The 22773-nt window shown below is 41.2% G+C and overlaps 1 protein-coding gene across 5 annotated transcripts in view; it reads right to left on the reverse strand.

Moving 5' to 3' along the window:
* Nucleotides 1-22773, reverse strand: part of FLNB (filamin B) — a 329582-nt gene that overhangs the window by 114477 nt on the left and 192332 nt on the right. For all 5 annotated transcript variants that reach the window (XM_073592228.1, XM_073592229.1, XM_073592227.1 and 2 more), the window contains exons 13-20: nt 21084-21197; nt 16676-16819; nt 15771-15894; nt 13751-13911; nt 12370-12460; nt 10618-10787; nt 3658-3775; nt 281-543 (exon numbers count right to left, since the gene is read on the reverse strand). In XM_073592228.1, the coding sequence (XP_073448329.1) occupies nt 281-543; nt 3658-3775; nt 10618-10787; nt 12370-12460; nt 13751-13911; nt 15771-15894; nt 16676-16819; nt 21084-21197 (1185 nt within the window). The remainder of the gene's footprint in view (nt 1-280; nt 544-3657; nt 3776-10617; nt 10788-12369; nt 12461-13750; nt 13912-15770; nt 15895-16675; nt 16820-21083; nt 21198-22773) is intronic.

Here is a 22773-nt window from a genome sequence, read left to right on the forward strand (position 1 = left end):
GTTGGCTAAACTTGGCCCTAATAATTCACAACAGAATATAAAAAGTTTGTAGGCAAGGAACAGACAGGTAAACAAATAAAGAAGATGGCAATAATATGAAAGACCATTGTCTTGTCAAATGTTTTTCCATGGATGAATCAAAGACTTAACATCTTAAGGTTTTAGGTCCAAAGTGTTAAAAAAAAAGCCTGGTGCTGTGTTTTGTCTGATTAGCCTATAGAGGAGTACAGAATGCTGACAAATGCCGAAGAGAATGAACATTAAGAAGATTCTGGCTTGCCTTTGTTGGGTCAGGAGGTAGAGTGGCTTCTACGGTATAAGGACTTCCTGGAACTGGGTGGCCATCATAGTTCACATCTACGTTGTATACCCCTTCCTCTTTTGGGATATATTTCACTGTGCTAGCTTCCTTCCCTGGTACGGGATCTATCACACTAGGAATGACTTTTCTGTTTGGGCTGGTAAGTTTCACATCCAGTTTGCCTTGTCCACCGGCCCCCTTGGTGTCCACAGTGAACTCTTGGTCTTTACCAACTTCCACTCCTGAAATCAAAGGATAAGCTACATTTACCAAACAATAACCGGCCGACTTACATTTGTGCAGACATTACTGCAGAAACTACCCATTCAATATTGCACTTACAGATGATCATCACTCTCTTCCATCTAACCCATGTTATCTACATATCCATTACAGAGTACACATAAATACAATTATTTTGATGTTCAGGCAATAGCTGTATAAAGTTTATGACACAATCAGCAAAGTGTCAGTGTTTTCCTATAGTAGTTTGACTGTAAAACACTTTCAGTACAAACCACAAAACTAAACCATGAAAGGTTGCAACACCTTCAGGACTCATTAATTCCCTTTTTTGGTTACATAGTCCATCCAAGCTGAACTTTTAGTTCTTGGTAGATACTGGTTTTAAAGTGAAATTACAGTCAAATACTAACCAAGCCTAAACGTACACCCACCCCCAATTTTAAGCCTATTCTATCTACCTTGCGAAAGGAAAGATGTGCATACTTACCTATTTTAAAGCCGCTCTGGTCTGGTCACATGATCAGGTTCCAGTGCCGGCATCAATGTAGATAGAGGAAGGACAACAGACAATGGATCTCCCTTAGTAAGCCCATGGGTGACATCAATGCCCAAGGCTCTGCAGCTGTCTTCTCCAGTTCACTGAAGCCGGCTGCTGGAGAGATCGCCCTCAGCATAAGTATAGACATCTTACAGGGTAGTTATGGGCAGAGCTTTTTTCAGCGGGAACGCGGGGGAACGCAGTTCTGGCACCTCCAGCACTGAATGTATGTAATAGTATGGGGTGTGGGGTGTGCTGGAGGGTCTATTGATGTTGGCTGCTGGGGAATCTATTGTCACTGATGGGAATCTGATTTTGTGTGAGGGTCTATTGTTGCTGATGGGGAATCTATTATTGCTGGGGGGGTCTTATGTTGCTGGAAGGGATCTACTGTTGAGGGAGAGGTGTCTTTTTATTGGCTGCTGGAGGATCTATTGATGCTGGCTGCTGGGAGATCTGTTGTTGCTGCTGGGGAGGGGGTCTAATGTTGCTTGGGTGGATATTTTGTTACTGGGTGTGATATTTTGTTGTGGGTGGTTCACTGTTGCTGCAGGGAATCTATTGTTGTTGGGGTGGAGTCCATTGTTGCTGGGGGAGTCTGTTGTTGTGTGGGGATCTATTGCTGGGATTCTATTGTTGCTGGCTGCAAGGGGATCTATTTTACTGCTTTTCTTTTTATCATTAACATGTTCCATACAAACGATTTAGCACCACAAAATGATACTTGATTCAGGATTCTCTAAAAGGTGCAGTACAGGGGGTCCCCTACTTACAAACATCCGACTTACAAACGACTCGTACTTACAAACGGAGGGAGACAACAGGAAGTGAGAGGAAATCTACCCCTAGGAAGGGAAATTCACTCCTGTAAGAGTTAATATGGGAAAAAGGTGTCTCCACTGATGCTTTATCACCTATCCTTATTTCCCTAATAACCCCAAATTTTCAAAATCCAATTGTCATTGGGACAGAAAGTGAGGTGAAATCTTCTGAACAGGGGCACAGACAGCAAAACAAATGTTACAGGGGTGATAACCCTTCCCTATGCTATCTACAAAACTTAAAAATAGATTTTTTGGCTGGAGCTACACTTAAAGAATTTACCTGTTCCGACTTACAAACAGATTCAACTTAAGAACAAACCTAAAGTCCCTATCTTGTTTGTAACCCGGGGACCCCCTGTACTGGAAGGGGGGTAGGTTGTGGAATCAAGGGACGGTGGTCAGAGGTGGGTAGGGGGCAGAGAAAAGGGGTGACTCAGACGGGGAAGTTCCTGCACCTATTCTCTGAGAAAAAAAGCCCTGGTTATGGGGGTAGACGTGGGGAATGGGGGTGGGAGCAGGTTTAGGTTTAGTGAGTATTTGACTATACTTTATAGTGACTATGTTGTCATAATTAAAAAAAAAACGTCCTGCTGCCCATGCCTTGGATCTTCTCTCTCAAGAGATGCAGCAGATAAATTGTATGCTTATAAAACATTTTGTTTTGGGAGATCGAGTCCCTTGCTGAGCGATGTGGTTTCACGCAGTGGCTGCTATGCCCATGGCCAGTAGAAACATGCAGAGCACAGTGAAGGGGACCAGGCACCCACCACTGCCGTCTGTTGGTTGATTTTTCAGCTGTTGTGGCTTTCAAGAGAGCTAGGATCCAAGCCATGGGCAGGGCAGTCGCAATAAACCGCTTTACAGTTTTTTTTTATATCTCTCAGGTATTCTGTTGGTGACATACATGTGCTTGGATTTGTTGGTGTACTCTCCTGTTGGGTTCATAATGAAGGGTTCCCACTCTCCCTGTTGGATTTACTTTTATATTACTGGGAATGCAACAGTGAACAATGAAGTTTAAACATTCAAAGGTGGACAGGAACAGAGATGGCAAATATGGCAAGGAATCTCACTACTAATATAACCATGATGTATAAAAAGTTATAGGGTGACTTAGTGAAGCAGTTATACAGTTATAATTCAAATATTACTTTTGGGTGGACACTTAAGATGTTGAAAAAAAAATGAGCCTACCTAAAAGTGGTTGTAAACTTCAAACATGAAAGAGGAACAAATCATATCCCTCCATAGTATGTACTTGTCTCAATCCAGAGCACTAAGTGTAATTTCTCTCTGCTGCCTCATTCCTCTGCCATCAGCATGAATCACTTTTGACAAGTTTCTCTGACACCAAGAGAAAAAGGTGACAAGAGGAGGAAGCTCCAGCACACAGCCTGTGATTGGCAGCCTCCCCTCTGTTCCTGTGTAGGGGGGGGGGGGGGTTGGGGGCTGTCGGTCCCTTCCTTCCAATCGGCTCTCATATATCTTCTCACAGAGATCTGCACGGTGTAACTTCAAATTCCTGCCCACCACTTTCTGACATCTCAGACAAGCTGTATAAATTCTGCACTTTGAACGGATGTAGAGAAGAGAAGCTGAAGATAAACAGGAGGAATTGTTTCATCTCTGCATATCGCCTGAGACTAGTCACTTCAATGGGTATATGTAAGGGTTTACAACCACTTTATAGTAATGATTTATATTGTAATCGCTGAAAACTATTATCAAAAACATCATTGCCTACTTACGGCTTTCTAGTCCACTGATTTTGATCTTGCTGAGGTCCAAAGGAGCCGCCACTCCAACTGTAAAGGGGCTTTTTGGAATAGGGTCGCCTCCATAGTTCACATCTACCTTCATTTTACCCTGAAAAATAATATTTTGCAATTGTTTATTTCCAAAACCAATGCAGCTTATTAAATGGTTATACAACAACTACAAACTTGGTGCAAGTACAGAAAAGCGACTACAGTGATATGCTAGGAAAAACTCCCACACTTTAAGATTCTGAAAACTGTTACAGATTCGTCTGCGTTTTCTCACAGTAACCATATTGCCCAAATTTCTGAGATGAGAAAGAGGGACACCTTAAAAACACAAATTAGACAAAGGACAAACCCCTAACACATCCTAGAAGAATATGCAAAAAACAATTTGGCTAAACCCATAAGAGCTTCTATTCACCACTATTTTTTCTTCATATGAGTTTAAAAAACACAGCACAATCAATTAGAGGTTGAATGAAAGGCTCAGAGGTGTATTTAGAAAAAACATGTGCATAGCAATTCGCCCAATGCAGTATTTTCTATTTTAAATTAAAAATAAAAAATAAAAAAAAGCATATTCATTCAGCACAGCAAATGGTTTAATTTTGCCCAGTTAGCACAAAAAAAAAAAATGTACATGTACTTTCACCGAACAAATTGCTATGCAACATGTTATAAACACACTGCTTAGTGTAGTAAAATACTTTTTGTCTTAAAAATAAGACTTTTTTAATCTATGCATCACACCAAAAAGAGGGACAACTAAGAAGGAATGAGACAGAGGGATTTGGTTTCAAAAGAGAGACCGTCTTTGAGATTCAAGATTCAAGTAACTGTCAGCTATGTGTAACAGTCAGCTTTGCGCACTAAGACAAGCAGTGTAATAATGTGGAAGTGAAGGCCATACGCTTAGAAACAAACAGTTAGAGTCATTTCTGCAGATAATTTGAAAACCAAAAAAAAAGTGCAATTTTGACTGGCAAGGAATTTTGCATCTGAGAAACATAAATAAACTATGCTTTCACCAAGATTTAAATATAAATTAAATAAATGCATCCCAAGTTTAAAGCGGAACGCCAGGCAGGTATACATGTAAAGTTTACCTTCATGCATTCTATATGTATGAAGATAAAAACCTTCTGTGTGCAGCAGCGACCCCCCCCCAGCCCTCTTGAATACTTACATGAGCACTCGGCAAAAGGGAGGGGCCAGGAGCGCCAGCGAGGGGGCCCGAGAAGAGGAGGAGGATCGGGGTAGCTCTTTGCAAAACCACTGTACAGAGCAGGTGAGTATAACAAGTTTGTTTTTGTTTTTTTAAGCTGCCTTTAATATCAATTTAAAAATATAAAAAAAAATGTATGCAGCTCTGCAAAAATTTATTTTTAATGCAAACAGTGTAAATGCCTGAATCTGACCTTGTATCAGCCCCTCGCAGTCCCTGTTCAGCAGGGCTAAAGTGTGACAGTAAGGTGCAGCAGTTCATGAGCTGACAAGGAGCATTCTGATAGAAGAAAGCAGGGTGACAGAGAAGTTCTCATGTGCTGCTTATCTTTTCCCTGTCCAGTCAGACTGGGGTGGGTCAATGATTGGGGAGGGGAGGAATGATAATGGCCGTTAGACTGAGGACATCTATAGGCAGAAAAAAGTACTGCGGGGAAATCTCCAATTTTGAAGGTAGCTACTGCAGTAAAAGTTGTTTTTTTATATTTTCTTGGGCTATTCATTTTTATCTAGCTATTTTTGGCCTCCTTGTCTAGAAATAACAAGTATACCTTTTCCTCATTTCAACGTCCCATTCGGTTGAAATCTTGTAGCTGCTTGGAGCATGTTGTATGACACAAGCTCTCAATTTTCAAATAACAAAATGTGCTTTTACTGCCACTTACTGATACATGCAGCACAAGCACAGAATACACTGCTTCTTTATGAAAGCCAAGATATACGAATGTCCTACCTACAATCTAAAGGCACTGTTCACACTCAAAATACTAACGCTTAACAAACGCACCTATAACATTAATGCGGGTTGTTGTGCGTTTAAAAATGCTCCCCAAACAGCCTATGCACGTTTGACCCACGGTAAAAAACGCACCCCAGATGCATTTTTTTTTTGGGCTGTAAACAAGGTCGGCGTGTTTGCAAGTTACTATAGACTTAAATGAAAGGAGTCGAGATGCCTCCACTCCTTCCAAACGCCATAAACTTAATTTTTGGAACGCAGCAACAAGTCGCAAAGGCTTCATGTTTTGAGAATGTGAATAGCACTGTGTGCTGTCCATATTCTCAATTACATACCAGGAGTATGAGGAAAGTTAAAAATGCATTTCAAACTCCTGCTCCTAATGCCAGCATGATCAGGGCGCTTAAAAAAAAAAAAAAAAAAACAAAACACACAGACAGGAGTCTCACTGCTGTTTACAATAAATCTGTGATATGTGGCAGCTCTCCTCTTTAATACGACATAGCCAATGAAGCATTTACATCTAAACTGCCAATCTCTCTTTCTCAATAGCCCTTTGTTTTTTAAATTTAATTTTGGCTGAAACTGGTAATTCCTTTCAAACAACGTTTTTCTACCAATTTCCTTATCCTCTAGAACCACTTCTCTTACAAAAAAAAAAAGACCTATTAAAATTCCTTATTGCCACAAAGGTTTCTGGCTGCATCAAAAAAAATACATCTTGTTCTTGATCTCTGCAAACAAACATACTTTAAATCAGTCATAATGTTTTTTTTTTAGCGCAACATCCAGCCAGGGCACTAGACAAAAGCAGCCCACAAAAATGGATTTCTAAGAGTCCTCTTACAAATTGCTGGCACCCAAACAGCACAGGGAACTCGTTTTGTACGGTTTGGCGCGTGTGCTGCGTGGTCTATGAATGTCCCCATTGCTGCCAAGGAGCTGGAATATACACAGCTCAAACAGCTCGGCTGCAGCATGCCAGAAACATTTTCCAGTTATCGCTATCCAGATCAGTGTGTTGTGTTTGAGAATTCAGAAAAAAAAAATGACAGGCACCTCATTTAATTTGATCTGCAATTAAAAAGAACACAATGCAGCCATTGCATATACCAAACTTGTCATATGCTGTAATAAGCAGAGCACTTACATTGGATTACCAGCACTAACATGGTCACATAATTAAAGAGGTTATATGGACTGATGATTTCGAATATTAAAGTGTTACTATACCCACAACAGTAAAATCTGTCTGTGTATGCAGTAAAGCATGCTTGTTATACTCACTGTGGAACCTAAGGGGTTAATCCTCCGCCTTGTGTAAAAACGGCTATTTGATCACAAATATATCTGCTGATAGTACAGAGCCTTGGGGGGCACTCTGCACATATTCAGTTTGGTGTGTAATCCTAGAAAGTTTTTTTTGTTGTTGTTTTTTTTCAAAGGGTGCATGCGATTGGCGCAGGACCAGCACTGCCCAGAGTCAGGGGTCATGCAACCTCATAGGACAGTCAAAGGAGAGTGAAAACTCCTCCTACAAGCTTTAACCAGACACTGATAGAAGTCACAAGACTGCTATATACTGCTGATGAGAAAAGATATTTAGCAGTTTATGTTTACTAAAATAATTGCATTTCCATGTTCTGTGTACTGTGGGTGACCAGATATAGTGAATGCAGGGTCCTGGGTTTAGCAACACATTAAAGGGAAAGTGATCAGCTTACAGACAGATGATCACTTACACTGTATCTACAACTTATTTTTTTTTTTAAGAAGTACAACTTCTGTCAGGTTTTTACTTCTGTTCATTGTTCTATTTGGGAGATTCCCATACTTCCTGTCTCAGTGTCAACATTAGCACCAGTGGCAGGAAGTCTTGAGGAGCGACAAAGAAAGAAAGGCTGGAGAGGAAATGCGCTTTCATGAGACATCTGAGCCTGTATGAACCTGCACTTAGTTTAGCAAGCACAATTGAAAAGGACATTAATTGGACATGTTGCTTGCAGCGATCAGTGAAGGGGCACTTAGGCTAGCTCCGCAGGTAAAGTTCTTAAAAACGAAATCTATCTAAAATGCCCCTCAATAATTATTCATGTAATTGACCTTACAAGCATTTACCGTGAAATTACTTTATCAATACTTTATACTTTAGATTATCAGTAACAATTGGTACAGAGGTTGTAAAGTTTTATTGATCAGGAGAACTATTGAGTACAATGGACTCAGTCAGCCTGACGCTAGACTGACCTTCACCTGCCTCCCCGCCAAAGCTCACTCTTTAAGCCTTGAACTAAACCTGACCATAATCTGGCTAGGTGCCACTTTATACAGTATATGTGTGGCTGTCTGAATTAAAGTGGTTGTATAGGTTCATTTTTTTTGTCTTTTAAAATAATAAACATGTTATACTTACCTCCAGTAAGTTTGTTTTGCACAGAGTGGCCCCGATCCTGCTGTTCTGGGGTCCCATGGCGGCTGTCTCGGCTCCTCCCCGCAATAGATAGCCCCCTTGGGAAGCTCTCTCCCGAGGGGGGTTACCTTGCGGGCGCGCTCCCGTCTCATACACTCTGTGTCCATAGACACAGAGTGTATGTCTTCCCCCCCCCGCGAGCGCGCCATTTGGATTTGATTGACAGCAGCGCGAGCCAATGGTTGCGCTGCTATCAATCTATCCAAGAAAGAGCCGAGAAGACCGAGCCGAGAAGAGCCGAGACGCCAGCGCGTTCTCGACGCAGGACTTTCGAGGGATCAGGTAAGTAAACCGGGGGGCTGGGGGGCCTGTAACCATCAGATGTTTTTTTTAAGGTGAAAAAAAACAGAAGAAGGTTTACAACTCCTTTAAAGTCCATCCTTTTTCAGCTACACACATACGGTGGGCGGTTGTAAAGAGGTTAATAGGATTAGTAGATTACTAAATGAATATGTTTCTGCTGTCTGTTCAGCTCACAGAAAGAGAATTTTTGGCAGGATCATTAGATATTTTCTGTACTTACTGAAAACAGCCTTAGTCTGGAAAGTGAAATCTAGTGCAGCCACCATATCAAAGGACTGGTAAGTTGCAATATAATACATTTAAGTTCTTAGATTTAGTTATCGTTTAAACCAGTCTCCAAACCGTGGCCTGGGGGCCAAATGCAGTCCTTTGCTTGCTTTTATCTGGCCCTTGGGGCACTATTCCATCCACTGAATCCAACAATAGGACACAAGTCCTCCCACTGACACCAACAGTTAAGCAGAAGTCCTCCCACTGCCACCAACAGTGGAGTGAACAAGAAACACTCGCCGCTCCAGGTGAGACAAGGAAGCCTAATGAAACTTGTGGGTGCCTGCCCGGCTTGATTAATAGCCTAATGATTAAGCACATTTGTATTGTGTGAAATTTGTCTACCAGGCAATCTTCTGTTCTGTGGTGTTATATGTCCAATGAAGGATCTTGTATATCAGTTGTGGTGTGCAGCCATTTCTTCATTTTCTACCAACAGTGGAGCACAAGTCCTCCCACTGACACCTACAGTGGGGCACTATTCATCTCACTGACACCAACAGTGGGGCACTATTCCTCTCACTGACACCAACAGTGGGGCACTATTCCTTCCACTGGCACCTACAGTAGGGCACAATTCCTCTCACTGACACCAACAGTGGGGCACTATTCCTTCCACTGGCACCAGTGTTGGGATACAATTCCTTCCAATGGCATCAACCATGAGGCACTATTCCTCTAATTAACACCAATGATGGGGAACTGTTCCTCTCAATGATGAGCCACTATTCATCCCACATACACCAACGATGGGGAACAATTCCTCCCCCTAATTCCAAAGAGCAGGCATTGTTTTTTCCCAGTGAAGTCACAACATTTTCTTCTCTGGCTTCCCACAGTCCAGTAAACTTGCCCTTTGTTTAGAAAGTTTGGAGACCCCTGCTTTAAACAGAATAAACAGCTGGAGATAGGACACTGGAATAAAAACAGCTAGTGCATCCCACACTGATCCTAATTACAAAGCACTGTGACGTGTAAAATTTTGTTCTTGTGAAGCTCAATCCAATTTAATGATTGTGATGAATATTTGTGCAAAGCACATTTATATTGAACGGGAAAACCTACGTACAGTATGTGATATATTCACATTGCTACAGCTTGTCTCCTTTTAAATTCACTTTCACATAAACCGTTTTTTCTAACAGCATGGGGTGGAATGCTCTGTACTTTTGCCTATGGATTTCATGCAGGCACAATAAAAAGTTGCAACACCAAGGTTACTACAGAATATTCACTCCAAATAATAGAAAGTGCAAAGAGAAAATATAGATAAAACCGGTATGGAAAGTACTGAGAACAGTGTATGGTATGCAGGGATTTTCTCTGCACAGATCATACATTAAATTACTAGCATTTTCTACATGCAAGCAACACTTGAACCTAAGTAATCTACACAGGGATCTAAAAACAATTTTACTCTTAATATACAAAAAAAAATCATAACTTTTGTATTTGGACAATGAAGGCTTTCCATTCCTGAAATAAAAATTTGTATCACTTATAATTAAAGGCTATGCTGATGAAAAATATGCGTCATTTGAATTGCCTATCATTGGTTAATCATACCTGTTATACCAGAAAGAGACCACAATATGGTCCAATAAGGACTACAGCAGAAGGAAAGAAAACAGGATGATATTATGCATTTCATGTCCTCCACAAATAAACAATTCCAATTGTTTCTCATCAAACAGTGCGGCTGTTAATTAAGAACGTTCCATTTTGTTTATCTTTGTGGATACTGTAATCACAGTCCATAAATAATTCAAAAGGGAACACGGCCATATTCTCTCAGTTAATCACTGTAAATATTTCATTATTTTGGGGAAAGCAAAGCAACCAGCTTATGGAATCACTACATGAGACCTATAGAACCTGTATACACCCCGAGTGGTGCAACCTTACAGCATGACACCGGGTGGAGGATCCTGCAACATACCTGTTGAATCGGAGTGTAGCGGACAGTGTGGGAATAATCATAATTATCAATGATTTCAAAGTCCTTTACAGCATCTCCCTGAGTGGGTCCACTGAAGTTCACATCAACTGGGGCTTTTCCTGCCCCTTTGGTATAGACTGTAAAATGTGTTGGCTTCCCATTCTCAACACCTTTAAATATAAGAAAAGGAAGTAAAGAACTTTAGAAGAAGATATTTTCATTCAAGGCAAGCAGTTCACTAAATTATCCAGGCAGCTCAAGCCAAGGATATGACAAATTGCAATGGCAGGGTTGCGAGTGTCTGTTCTTATTTAGGTTGTGTAGACAGCTGGCTTGGGCTAAGCTAGATGGACCTTTAAAGGGAAACTAAAGCTTTTTAGTCAATATTATTTTACTTTAAGTTTATAAACGGAAGTGTTATACTTTTAAATTATTTGCATAACAGTCTTATTTTACAAAATAAACTATTATTACAGGGTAATTCAATTTTCAGCCTGGGCAATGAATCCTGGGATTTGTAAAGGAACTACAGTAGCTGTTCACTTGTTGACTGTTCCTGTAAACTAAAGATTACAAAATGACACTTTGAGGCGGGTAGGGGGTTCCCTGCTTGGAGTCATTCTGATCTGTTTGATTAGCACATCAGGATTCTAAAACCTTGGGTGGACCATTATCACATGCTCTCCCCCGGCTTACTGGACTATTTTATATATATATATATATATATATATATATATATATATATATATATATATAGCAGAGCGTGAAAATTACAACAAAAAACATAAGTAGTCATCACAGGAAAGTCTTCATTATTTTGCTGGTTACAGCAAAGGGGCAAGAAAAATGGGGCAAATTGGACCAATTAATTTTAATTTTTCGGGTGGCAGTTAAAAATATAAAACACCCTGTAATGACTCCTAAACTTGTGTATATTGTAGAATAGTCGACTGGTAAAGATGAGCTTCAGTAGTCTTTTTTAAAAAATTGCACAGAGCAGCCTGATCCTCTTCTTCTGGGGTTCCCTGCCGGCACTCTAGGCGCCGCCTCTTCATCGGGTGCCGCCGCTTTCCATGGGGGCACCCATGCAGGCCTGCTCCCAGATCCTGCTGCGGTACTTATTGAGACAGGCAGCGGGACTCAGCCCCGCCCCCGGCATCACAGCGTTTAATAGACAGCAATGGGAGCCAATGGCTCCAGCTGCCATCAATCTGTCCAATGAGGAGAGAGCGGCTCGTGCACAGTGGGGGTCTAGGGGAGCTGCAGCATGGAAGGTTTTTTCCCCCTAATGCATAGAATGCATTAAGGTGAAAAACTTTAAGGCTTTACAACCACTTTAAGACATGCTTACCAGTCCACTAGGTCCAGCACTAGTCTTACTGGCACCTGAAATCTTCACCGCTTATGTTCCTGTGCTATCATCTTCCAAATGATTCACAGCCAGCATTCCACTGCACATGTGTAATATGGGCAGATTGGTGTTGATTAGTCCTATAATCTCAGGGGATGTGCAACATTATCACAAAAGGCTGCAGGCAGGCAGGGGCATTGTGGCGAGCTGAGCGGTCTATCATTCTCGCCAATGCAAGAAGGAAGCGAGAACAAGTACCTACTGAAAGTACTTGCTTCACCCCCTTCCCCCCCAAAGAAATATATTTCCAAGAAGGGGGGGTAGGTTAAAAGGAGAATATAGGAAAACTGAGTGAAGGTCCACTTTGACACACACAAGTGGTCTTTGTATCACAAACTTACCAGATTTATTAAGTCCTGGGCCTTCAGCCTTCACTTTGCTGGCATCATGTGAAGGTTCAACTTTGATTCTGAAAGGGCTGCTTGGAATTTCCTAAGAAAAAAAAAAAAAGTAAATTAAAAATAAATACACATAAATAAAAATTATATTATTTTTATAATATATATATATATATATATATATAAAATAAAACTGCATCGAGGAACAGATTCTCCAGTTTAAAGTATAGCTGAAGGCAAAAGTTTTTTTTATAGAGGGGAGATGAATTAGAACCCACTATGGATTGTGTCTCAGAGGGGCAAAAGTAAAGTAATAGCTGCACATGAGAACAAGCCAGAGTTTTAGGAGAAGGTACCATTTAAGATGCTACATCACATCTCTATTCTGAGAGATCACAAACCTGGAAATTTAGGATTTCAAGGTGGCTCTGATGATGATCTACAGGATATTTTTTTTTCTTTAAGAACACAACCTCCTTACAAGAGTTCTCCCATGTTTTGGTTAAAGTGGAGCTAAAGGTTAAAAAATACCTTATTTCTAATGTCTCTTCTGCAATAAAGAACTTGCTTGTTTTTTTAATTGTAGTTCTGCTTTAAAGTGGAACTAAAGGGTGGAATACTCACCTTTCCTCTCCTCTCCTTTAATGGTCTTGTCCCTCACTGGCACCCTCATCTTCAGTGTGCCAGTTTTCGGCCATCTTCATTGGCTGGCGCAGGATGACATCACTCCTGCAAATGCAGAGGAGCTCATCCCGGCATACAGGGATCAGGCCGTCTGCTGTAAGCGGAGTTGCCCATGCGCAGCTCAATTTAAGGGCTCATGCACAGAGGACATTTTTACAGCTGCCATTTTTAACTGCCTCTAAACGCCCCTCCATGTTAGCCTATGTGTCTATGTACACAAACTGTCAGAGGCGTTTGGAGGCATAAGCATTTAGGGGCAGTAAAAAAAAAAAAAAAAAAAAATACTGTGCGTCCAGGACCATTAGCTGTTGAGCTGTTAAACGAAAAACGCCCCTAAATGCTGCTAAACGCTGTAACAAGGCCTAAATGCCTCTACTACAGTAATAGTCTGCGTGTTCACAGTGAATAGCAGCGGAACTTTAATTCCACTTTAAGGTGTTCCTGGAACACCTGGACTACCGTCACAGTCTCCTTTATTGCTCAGTCACTGGCTGTCTCAACTGTTGACCATCAAGGATGGACACTCAAAAACAAGATGAAATAAGATAACTGAAAAACAAGGGCAGTCAAAGCTGTGCCTTGATCTAGAGACCTTTTAGCTGGAAGTAAAAGCCCAGGTAAGTATTTAAATCCTTTTTTTATACTTTTAATAGTAGGGAAGGATCAGAAACTGGGGAGAGTCACCCTCTTCAATGCTCACCTCTCCGGCAAAGAGAGCTTTAATAGTGTACCGCCCAGCAGCTGGAGGAGTATATTTCACAGTAAATGTATCATTGGCATTGGGGATAATGTCAAAATCAATGTCCTCTTCCTCATCGCTTATCACACGGGCATCGCATTTAATTCCAACGCTTACATCACCTGGAAGACAATTTTTTTTTAAATGCAATTTAAACTCACTAAGAATACCAAAAAGAAAAATTATAATAGATAACGTAAAATTTAGAAATTATTTTCTACTAGGTGCCATAAAAAGAGGAACTTAAAAAGGAAGGGTTCTTGTTGTCCCTAGATGCAAGATTACAGTGGTTAGCTTTATCGTGCAATACAAACCAGAAGATGATCACATGTGTGCTCCAGTTCTATGGATAATTTTCATGTCTGAGAATCATCAAGCAAGATCTTCTATAACAAAATTTATTTGCCATTTGTACGCCACTTCAGACTCTGCAGCCCCTCAATCCAAGTCTAGTAGGGCCTTTGGGATCTATAAACCCCCTCCAGACTCATCACCTTTGAGCTTATTATTCAAAATTATTCAACAACCTTATTATTCAAAATCCAGTATGAACATTACCACTCCAACACTCTTTTACTGACACATTTCACTTCCTAGTGGAGTTTTAAGCTTCACAAGGGAGCAAAATGCATCAAATGAAGGAGTGAATTGGCGTGCCAGCCACACGGCATGCAATTATTACTAAATCTGGCCATGAATAGCTAACTAGATTGTGCAAACATTTTCCTATTCCCGCAGGCACCTTTAGTTTAGGGTGAGATCAATAGGTCTAAGGCCCAATGAGAATTAAAGGTGTTTACTGTGATTATAAAGACTAAAAAGAGTTGGTTCTTTTCAGTCTAATAGACCCTGCCTGGTAGGCCTACAGCAAGATAAGAGGATCAGAAGTACCTGCCAATGTAATCAACAAACTTTGCTGTCCCATGGACATGTACAACTATAAAATGAAACAAGGTTTTAAATATTCGATTAAGCAGATATCATTCATGTTTATAAATTAAAAAAAAAATAAACATACAATAGTTGGCTGTCTTTAAATGATAACTAAACCCAAGAACAAAATGTAATATTGCAAACTACCAGCCCTTAGATATGGTGGCTGCATTTGTTTGTTTTTTTAGGCCAAAAACTGAAAGAAATTTAGTATTGGTATTTCTGTACTTGATCCTACCAGAAATCTTGAGTGGTTTCTAACATTCTGTGCATTGAAATTAAATCTTAATCAAATGTTATCAGCTTTCCCAGCTATCTTTTGTGAACTATATAGCAACACTTTTCTGTGTAATGGAGATGAGGAAAGAGATGTGTTTGTAGTGCAGATCAAGACAGCGATTTAGGGTGACAACTCTGCTCCTCCATAGACACAGCACAGCAGAATTAGGCCCCTTTCACACTGGGGCGGTTTGCAGGTGTTATTGCGCTAAAAATACCACCTGCAAACCGCCCCTAAACAGCCTCCGCTGTTTGTTCAGTGTGAAAGCCCGAGGGCTTTCACACTGAAGTGGTGCGCTGGCAGGAGAAGAAAAAAATCTCCTGCAAACCGCATCTTTGGAGCGGTGAAGGAGCGGTGTATTCACCGCTCCTAAACGGCTCCTGCCCATTGAAATCAATGGGACAGCGCGGCTATACCGCGGCAATAGCCGCGCTGTATGAGTGGTTTTAATCCTTTTTCGGCCGACAGCGGGGGGTTAAAACCGCACCGCTATCGGCCGAATACCGTGGTTAAACAGCGCTAAAAATAGCGCTGTTTTACCGCCGACGCCCCCTACCGCCCCAGTGTGAAAGGGGCCTTAGTGATGTCTCTATAGGAACTGAAAGTGTGTTACTGGCAGGAACCCCAGGTGAAACAAAACCTGAAAAGGGGAAATGAATGCAGCCAGCACATCTAAAGATGGAAAAGCTGCAATATATCAATTTTTTGTTGTGGGATTTAGATATGCTTTAAGAAAAAAGTAATTTAAAATATGAATGGATTAGATACCTTCTCCAGCCTCAGTACAGTCCACTGTGAAGTGCGTAGGCTCATTTGCCTTTAAACCCGTTTTCTCCACCCCAGGCCCGAAAACCTTCACTTTTTTTGGGTGGCTGCCCTGTCCAATGTTCACCTGGGAAAAAAAACATGAGTAAAATAAGTTTGTAATATTGAGCATTAATACATGCTTAACTGAAAAAAATTGCCAACTATATAAAATACATTTCACTGCACTACAAAGTTCATAAAGCGGAACTTCAGGAAAACAGCTAGATACTTAATGTAAACAGATATATTGTTTTACCGGCCAAAGAATCTGGTATTCTGTTAAGTCATTTCAGTATTTAACACACCTCTGCCACGCAGCACAGCCAGGCTGGTGACAGTTCAAGTTCTTGGTTTAGCTGTGCAATTCCTGTGCCACCTCTCCACCTCCAACCTACCTACTGGACAGTGAATAAGCATTACTACACTACTGATCCACTGTCCAAGAAGGCAGGTGACAAAGGAAAAGGTGAAATGAAACCAGGAAATAAACCCATCTTCCTGGCTTTGTAGTGCTGCAAGAATGTGAATCTCATCATTGGGTGGATATGAATACAAACCCTTTGGCAGGTAAAACGGTTTTTACATCCTGTACATCGAATCAGATTGTGTTTGTATCGGTTTGGCAGGTGGTAAGCTTTAATCTAATAAAAAATTTAAAAAAATTTTAATTCTAATTTTTTTCCCTACACCAAGTACAATCATAATACATAAAAAAATAAATAAATAACGGCTTAACAAAACAAAAAAGATAATATAATGAAATCTTACCGACTAATCTATAGTGCTTTAATCGGAGAACATAAAATAGTTCTCCAATCTATGGTGCATTCATTGTAAAGAGATCAAATAAAAATTCTCTCACTTACCCTGAAAGGGCTTTTGGGTACACTGACACCGCCCCATGTGATCACAACTGTGTGCTTGATAGGCTTAGTTGGTTTGTATGAGCAGGTAAAGGTACCATCAGGGTTTGGCTTGGAAAAGATGTCCACAGGATTGCCTTCAATATCCTGTTAACAGTAAATAAAATATTCTCTGGAAATCAGAATAAACCTATACATACATTTTATTTAGTTAATTTGTATATCTCAGCATTCCTGGGTAACCTGACAGTGGTCTGCAGTAAACTTCACGATTGTATTTTATTAGAAAGAGGACCAGGTCAGCATATGTTGTGTTAGTGTGTAATACGCTGTTATTCCAGGAGGAGGCTGCCAAGTTGATTCATTTCACTTTCATGGAAAGTCGTTCAGCTTGTACGAGGTTGTGCAGATGCCAAGAGAAGCTCAGCTAGATTATAACCCTGGACCCCACAGCCAGTAGAGCCAGTCAAGCAAAACAGGGGTCATTTTATCTGCTGGAATAAATACATTCACCTCTTGGACAGTCCCTACACCACTTAAAGTGGATTTTAAAAAAATCCTCACATGGCGTGGGGTTGCCCTTGCATTGGGTTAAAGGTCTGTTTAGGTCTAAAGGATTGGGGAAAGCAATTTTATCTACCCAATCCTCTGCTCCCATAGACGCCCTTCGCACTGTTAGATCAAGCCCGCAACCTCTACTCTCTATAGTGCAGTGGTCACAGGTCCTCTGTCGACAAGTACAATAAAGGCTCCATAACCCTGTCTTGTGTGTGGATGCAGAGGGACAGTTTATAACACAGAGTAGGGCAGAACAGGCCAGCTCTAGTGCCCGGGGGAGCAGATTGGAAAAACGGCCTTTCCTGGCTCCTAGACCAATACTAGCATTTAACCTTTGCAGTGCAGTGCAGCCCCACCACAAGGGAAGGTTTTTACTTTCCCTGGTGATCGCCTTTAACTCATATGCTTACTGTTTAAATGCAACACTGGCTTTTAAGTGAATACACACTACAGCCAAACAAACTTTTTTTTTTATGCTAGTACCTGCTGATGCACTGCCTAAATCTCTTATCCCTATCTAAAATAATGCTTTCCATCTTAACCACCCACATACACCCAACAGAATCCCTAAGCTAACCCCGAACACTTAAAGTAGAACTCCATTCTATGATAAAATGCTTGTACCTGAACGTTTATGACATAATGTCTTAACTTGAATTTTGTAAAATGTTTGTAAACTCATACCATTACTTTTTTCTAATACAATATTGTAACCTATTACATTTGCTCAAAGAAAAAAAAAAAAAAAAAAAAACCTTTGAGAACTTCCTAGTTTGCTCCCTCACTCCACCCTGTAACGGAGTTAGTTTTTAGGGAGGTGGGGGGCAAAGGACTTCCTCTTTGCCTAGGCGAGGATTGTGGAAGTGGGAGCAGTACCAATTTTTATCGGTACCTGAAATCCTCGCCTAAGCAAGGAGAGCGTCCCTTGCCCCATCCCCTCCCGCAGCCTTCTGGAACACATCACGTCCCAGGAGGCTGCAGGACCATTCAGAAAGTGCTGTGTGAGGTCATGTGTACAGCTAGCTCCTGTATCCAAGATGGCGGTGCCGGCAGCCGACAGTGGTAAAAATAACTGGCTACCAGAAGACAGTGCTGGACCCCAGGCACTGGTAAGTACCTGGTTTTTAGAAGTCAGCAGCTACAATATTTGTAGCTGTTGACTTTACAAAAAAAGTAAAAAAATCATGTTGAAGTTTCTCTTTAAAGAGAACCTTAGATTTCAAACTATTTTAGTAACTTAAATGCTTACTTTCAGTGTTTTTTTTCTTTTCCATGTTTTTTTATTTTTTGCTGCAATGTGCCTATACAATTGGAACAGTCAATTCCCTAGATCAGGCACCTCTTACCTCTTGTGGGTATGTCTAATTACTGCCTGTGCTGGCCCAGCTCCTATACCCCTCCCTTCACCTCCCTGTATAACCTTTTATGCGGGGGGAGGAGTGAAGGGGAATACTACATTCATTTGAATCTGAGTATGGTGACATCACATCCAAGATGGGACCCAGCAGGTAAATAAAATGAATGAAATGCATTTATTTCACAATGCATAATCTTATAGGAAGATTTTTGCTGGGGGTCTGCCTCAAACGCTTAACCACCCTAATTTCAACAAGACAAGGGATTTCAATCACCAAGAGATATGTATACTGCTCAAGGTGAGTGATTCACCACAAGCTCCACTTCAAAATTCCTGACTGCCAGTCTGGCTTATTGTACTCAGTTGGCAATGTAAATGAGACCACATAGACAATAGAGGGACATGTATGTTCACAGTTTTTTCACTCTGAGAGCGCCATCTGTTTTCTTTCATTTATTTTTTTGAGTGTTGAATAACACACCTGTATTCCTCTAGCTGTTTTTATTGGATGTGCCCCAAAAATAATTTAGAGCAATGAAAATGAATCACTGAATTCTGGGCTGCAGCAAAGATTCTGGTGTATTTATGTGACAGAAGAATATGTTTAGGATATGTTTAGTGCTGAAAGGAGCCTTTCTAAAAAAAAAAAAAAAAAAAAAAAAGGAAAAAGTAAATTCTAACACTGAATGTGGTTTTGGTTTGGTAACATTCATTTGTTCAAAAATCAAAAGTTAAGAGCAAACAAAGTACTTTTGGAAAACATTTATCAGGTCATCCAATGTACTAAAAAGTTTTGTATGAATATTCCTTTGAAAATCTATCAGCGTGTAGGCAGGTGGAAAATTCCCCTTTATGTGTTTGCTCCTCCTAGTAGTGACATTGGGTGCCCTTTTATAAGGTGGGAGGAGTCTTAGTGGTGGGTCTTCTTCTTTGGAGAGATTGACTGATGCCTCAAGAGAGGGGTTACTGGTGGGAGTCTCAAATGCCCTCCCCTGAGGGGCAGAAGGAATATTTTAAGGAAAGACCTGGATTGGGAATTTAGCTAAAGTGGTGATTATACGTGTAAGTATCACTAAGCTCTTCCTTTGTTCTAACAGGACAAGGTTGTAATGCTTAGAAGTACTTTTTTTGCCAATATATGAAAGTTAAATAACCAAGAATTTGGACTGTTCTGACTGCATTATTGAAAAGTATGGAACTACTACTTGTGCAACAAGAAGCCTTTTGTGGCTTCTGCTGGGAGTAATATGACAAGTGCAACCAATGCCTGGTTTGAAAAGTAACATGCTTTTACTGGTGCGAACCTGGTCAGCTCCTGGGAGTGGGGGCAATTGAGGGAAAAGGAGTCCCCCAAATAACAGTGATAGATCCCCCCTCATGCATCATGTGGCCTGGGGCCTTGTGTCTTATGGGCCCTGGGTGGATGGCTGTGCTTCTAGAGTTTTCTTCTGAACCATGTGTAAATCATGAGCCTATGTAGGAGTACTGTAGGCATGAAGGGTTTATTGTGTACAGTGACTTGGAGGATGAGGAGGAGAGGTCAAGGACTGGCATCCATGCACATATGTAGTTTGGGCTGAACACAAGTGTGACGCCCTGGGGTCCCTGAATGTAAAGGCAGAGCCCAGCTGAAGTGTGACGGCCATGTTGAAATAAGCTGGGGCCCACTTACAAACATATGGCTTAAGTGATCGGCACTCACAGGTGCTGTGTTGTGTCTTCTCAATGATACCATCTACATGAGATCCTGCTATGTTTGTGTAGTGGTTTACCTGGTTTCCACCCACACTTTTCTTTTAAACTATTAAAAGGTATTTATGCAGTGTTGATAATTATTGCTGACATATATTGTACATTCACATCAGTCCCTGTCCTCAAGAAGATTGTACAATCCGATTATGTGGCAAACTTTAAAGTAAGCAAGCTTGCACGAGTAGAGAAGTATTACATTGTAAATCCCTCAGGGGCAAGAACTCATGTGAACAGGTCTGGGTATTCTGTAAAACACATAAAATTACAACTACAAACAGGAAAAACAATCAAGTAACGAGAGGCTAAATTCCCACACCACTGTCAGAAGGTTGCTGAATTTCAGTGCAAGACAGAAATGATGAATTTAGGATTTGAATTTACCATTTAAAAATGGTAAATTCAGTTACAGTCCGACATGACAATCATGTGCAGTTACCCACAGCAACAATGGGTTAATACAGGCAATACAGGAGGTCCCCGAGTTACGAACCTCCGACTTGCGAACGACTGCGGCGTCGGCGGTCACATCGGAAAACGACGTTGGAAAACAGCGGAAATCAGCGGAAAACGACGTCTCTGCCAATCTGTGCATGTGTTTCCGACTTACGAACAACAAACAGGCAGTCCCTAACCCGTTCGTAACTCAGGGACTGCCTGTAACCATAAAATAGGACTTTGTGATTGGTTCTCCTGGCTCACAGTATCTGGTTAAATGTCAAGAAATAAAATGTCAATGTCTCCTACTTGTGCATAGATGCTCAAAGGTGCTGTCCCAGCCTCTTTTGGGTCTATGAAGAATTCTGCTGGGTTGTTAACAATGCACCCACTCTTCTCTAGCCCTGGACCATATGCTTTGACCTGCAAGGTAAAAAGAAATGTATGAAATACAATATAACACCATAAATTACACTCCATCCATTAGAAGTTTCCTAAAGCATACTACAGATTTTTAGTCCCGTTTTGGCCCCAGTGGTTTCATATAAAAGAAATTCTCTCTAGATAATTTTTAATACAGTATAAAGTGTAGCAGTTTGTAGGTTACCAATAGGGGGCAGTGGTCATTGGATCAGTGCAGTTACTCGGATTCACTTTTAATGCAACTGTGTTGTGAAAAACGATTATTACAATATTACACCTCTATCTGTAAAAGAGGGCAAAAAATACTCAAGTGTTCAAAATCATTGCTGTTGAGCACTGCTTCATTTGAAATTTCTCAACGCTCCAAGTCCACTGGAAGACCAAGGTTCAAGAATGTTGATCTGGAGTGTCATGCGCAGCTCTAATTGATTCCTACCTTTGACCTTACCATTGTATCCTACAGAGATTTGAATTCAGATGGAGGAACCAGTGAGAGCTATGGGGGACCCAAAATATTTACACTCCCAGAGATGTTGATTTCCCAGCGGATGCTAATCTAATTTGTATGGTAACCTGAACAACATTGAATATACTAGTAGTTCTCAACCACCCAGTCCTGGCCCACTGCCAGACCCCAGCTTTCCTTCTCCCAGGCCTCTAGCCACCTGCAGATTCCTTAACCTTAACCATACTGTCCCACAGGGCCTCCAGTCTCCCTGGGAGCCCTCAGCCTTCATGGTGCCTCCCAACTTCCTGTGGTGCCCCCCAACCTGCTGAAAAGCCTCCAGTCCTCCACAGTGCTTCCCAATGCCCCATCTAGAAACCTCACCCACCTACAGGATCACCAAGTCTGCAGCAGAGTCCCATAACCCACTCCCCAAACCAATGCAGAGCACTTAAGCATTTCAAAACATAATTTTGCAGTCACATACCTTTATTGTAGGAGTATAAATTGTATTTTTTACTGTTAGAGCATGAAAGGTTTGGGAAGAATTTACCAGGTCTTGATCTCAAAACAAAAAAATTCAGAACCCCTGGAATAAACAATATATATTCCCTTCAACAGACAATCCCTCAGTTACCCAAAACTCCTAATCCACAAAGCCTCAGATGACACCAGGGGACATACACTATATTACCAAAAGTATTGGGATGCCTGCCTTCACACGTACATGAACTTTAATGGCATCCCAGTCTTCATCCGCAGGAATCAATATTGAGTTGGCTCACCCTTTGCAGCTATAACAGCTTCACCTCCTCTGGGAAAGCTGTCCACAAGGTTTAGGAGTGTGTCTATGGGAAGGTTTGACCATTCTTCCAGAAGCGCATTTGTGAGCTCAGGCACTGATGTGGATGAGAAGTCCTGGCTCGCAGTCTCTGCTCTAATTAATTTCAAAGGTGTTCTATCAGGTTGAGGTCAGGACTCTGTGCAGGCCAGTCAAGTTCCTCCAACCCCAAACTCGCGCATCCATGTCTTTATGGACATTGTTTGTGCACTGGTGTGCAGTCATGTTGGAACAGGAAGGAGCCATCCCCAATCTGTTCCCACACAGTTGGGAGCATGAAATTGTCCACA

Source organism: Aquarana catesbeiana, linkage group LG07 (genome assembly GCF_042186555.1).
Source record: "Aquarana catesbeiana isolate 2022-GZ linkage group LG07, ASM4218655v1, whole genome shotgun sequence".
NCBI classification, from domain to species: Eukaryota; Metazoa; Chordata; class Amphibia; order Anura; family Ranidae; genus Aquarana; species Aquarana catesbeiana.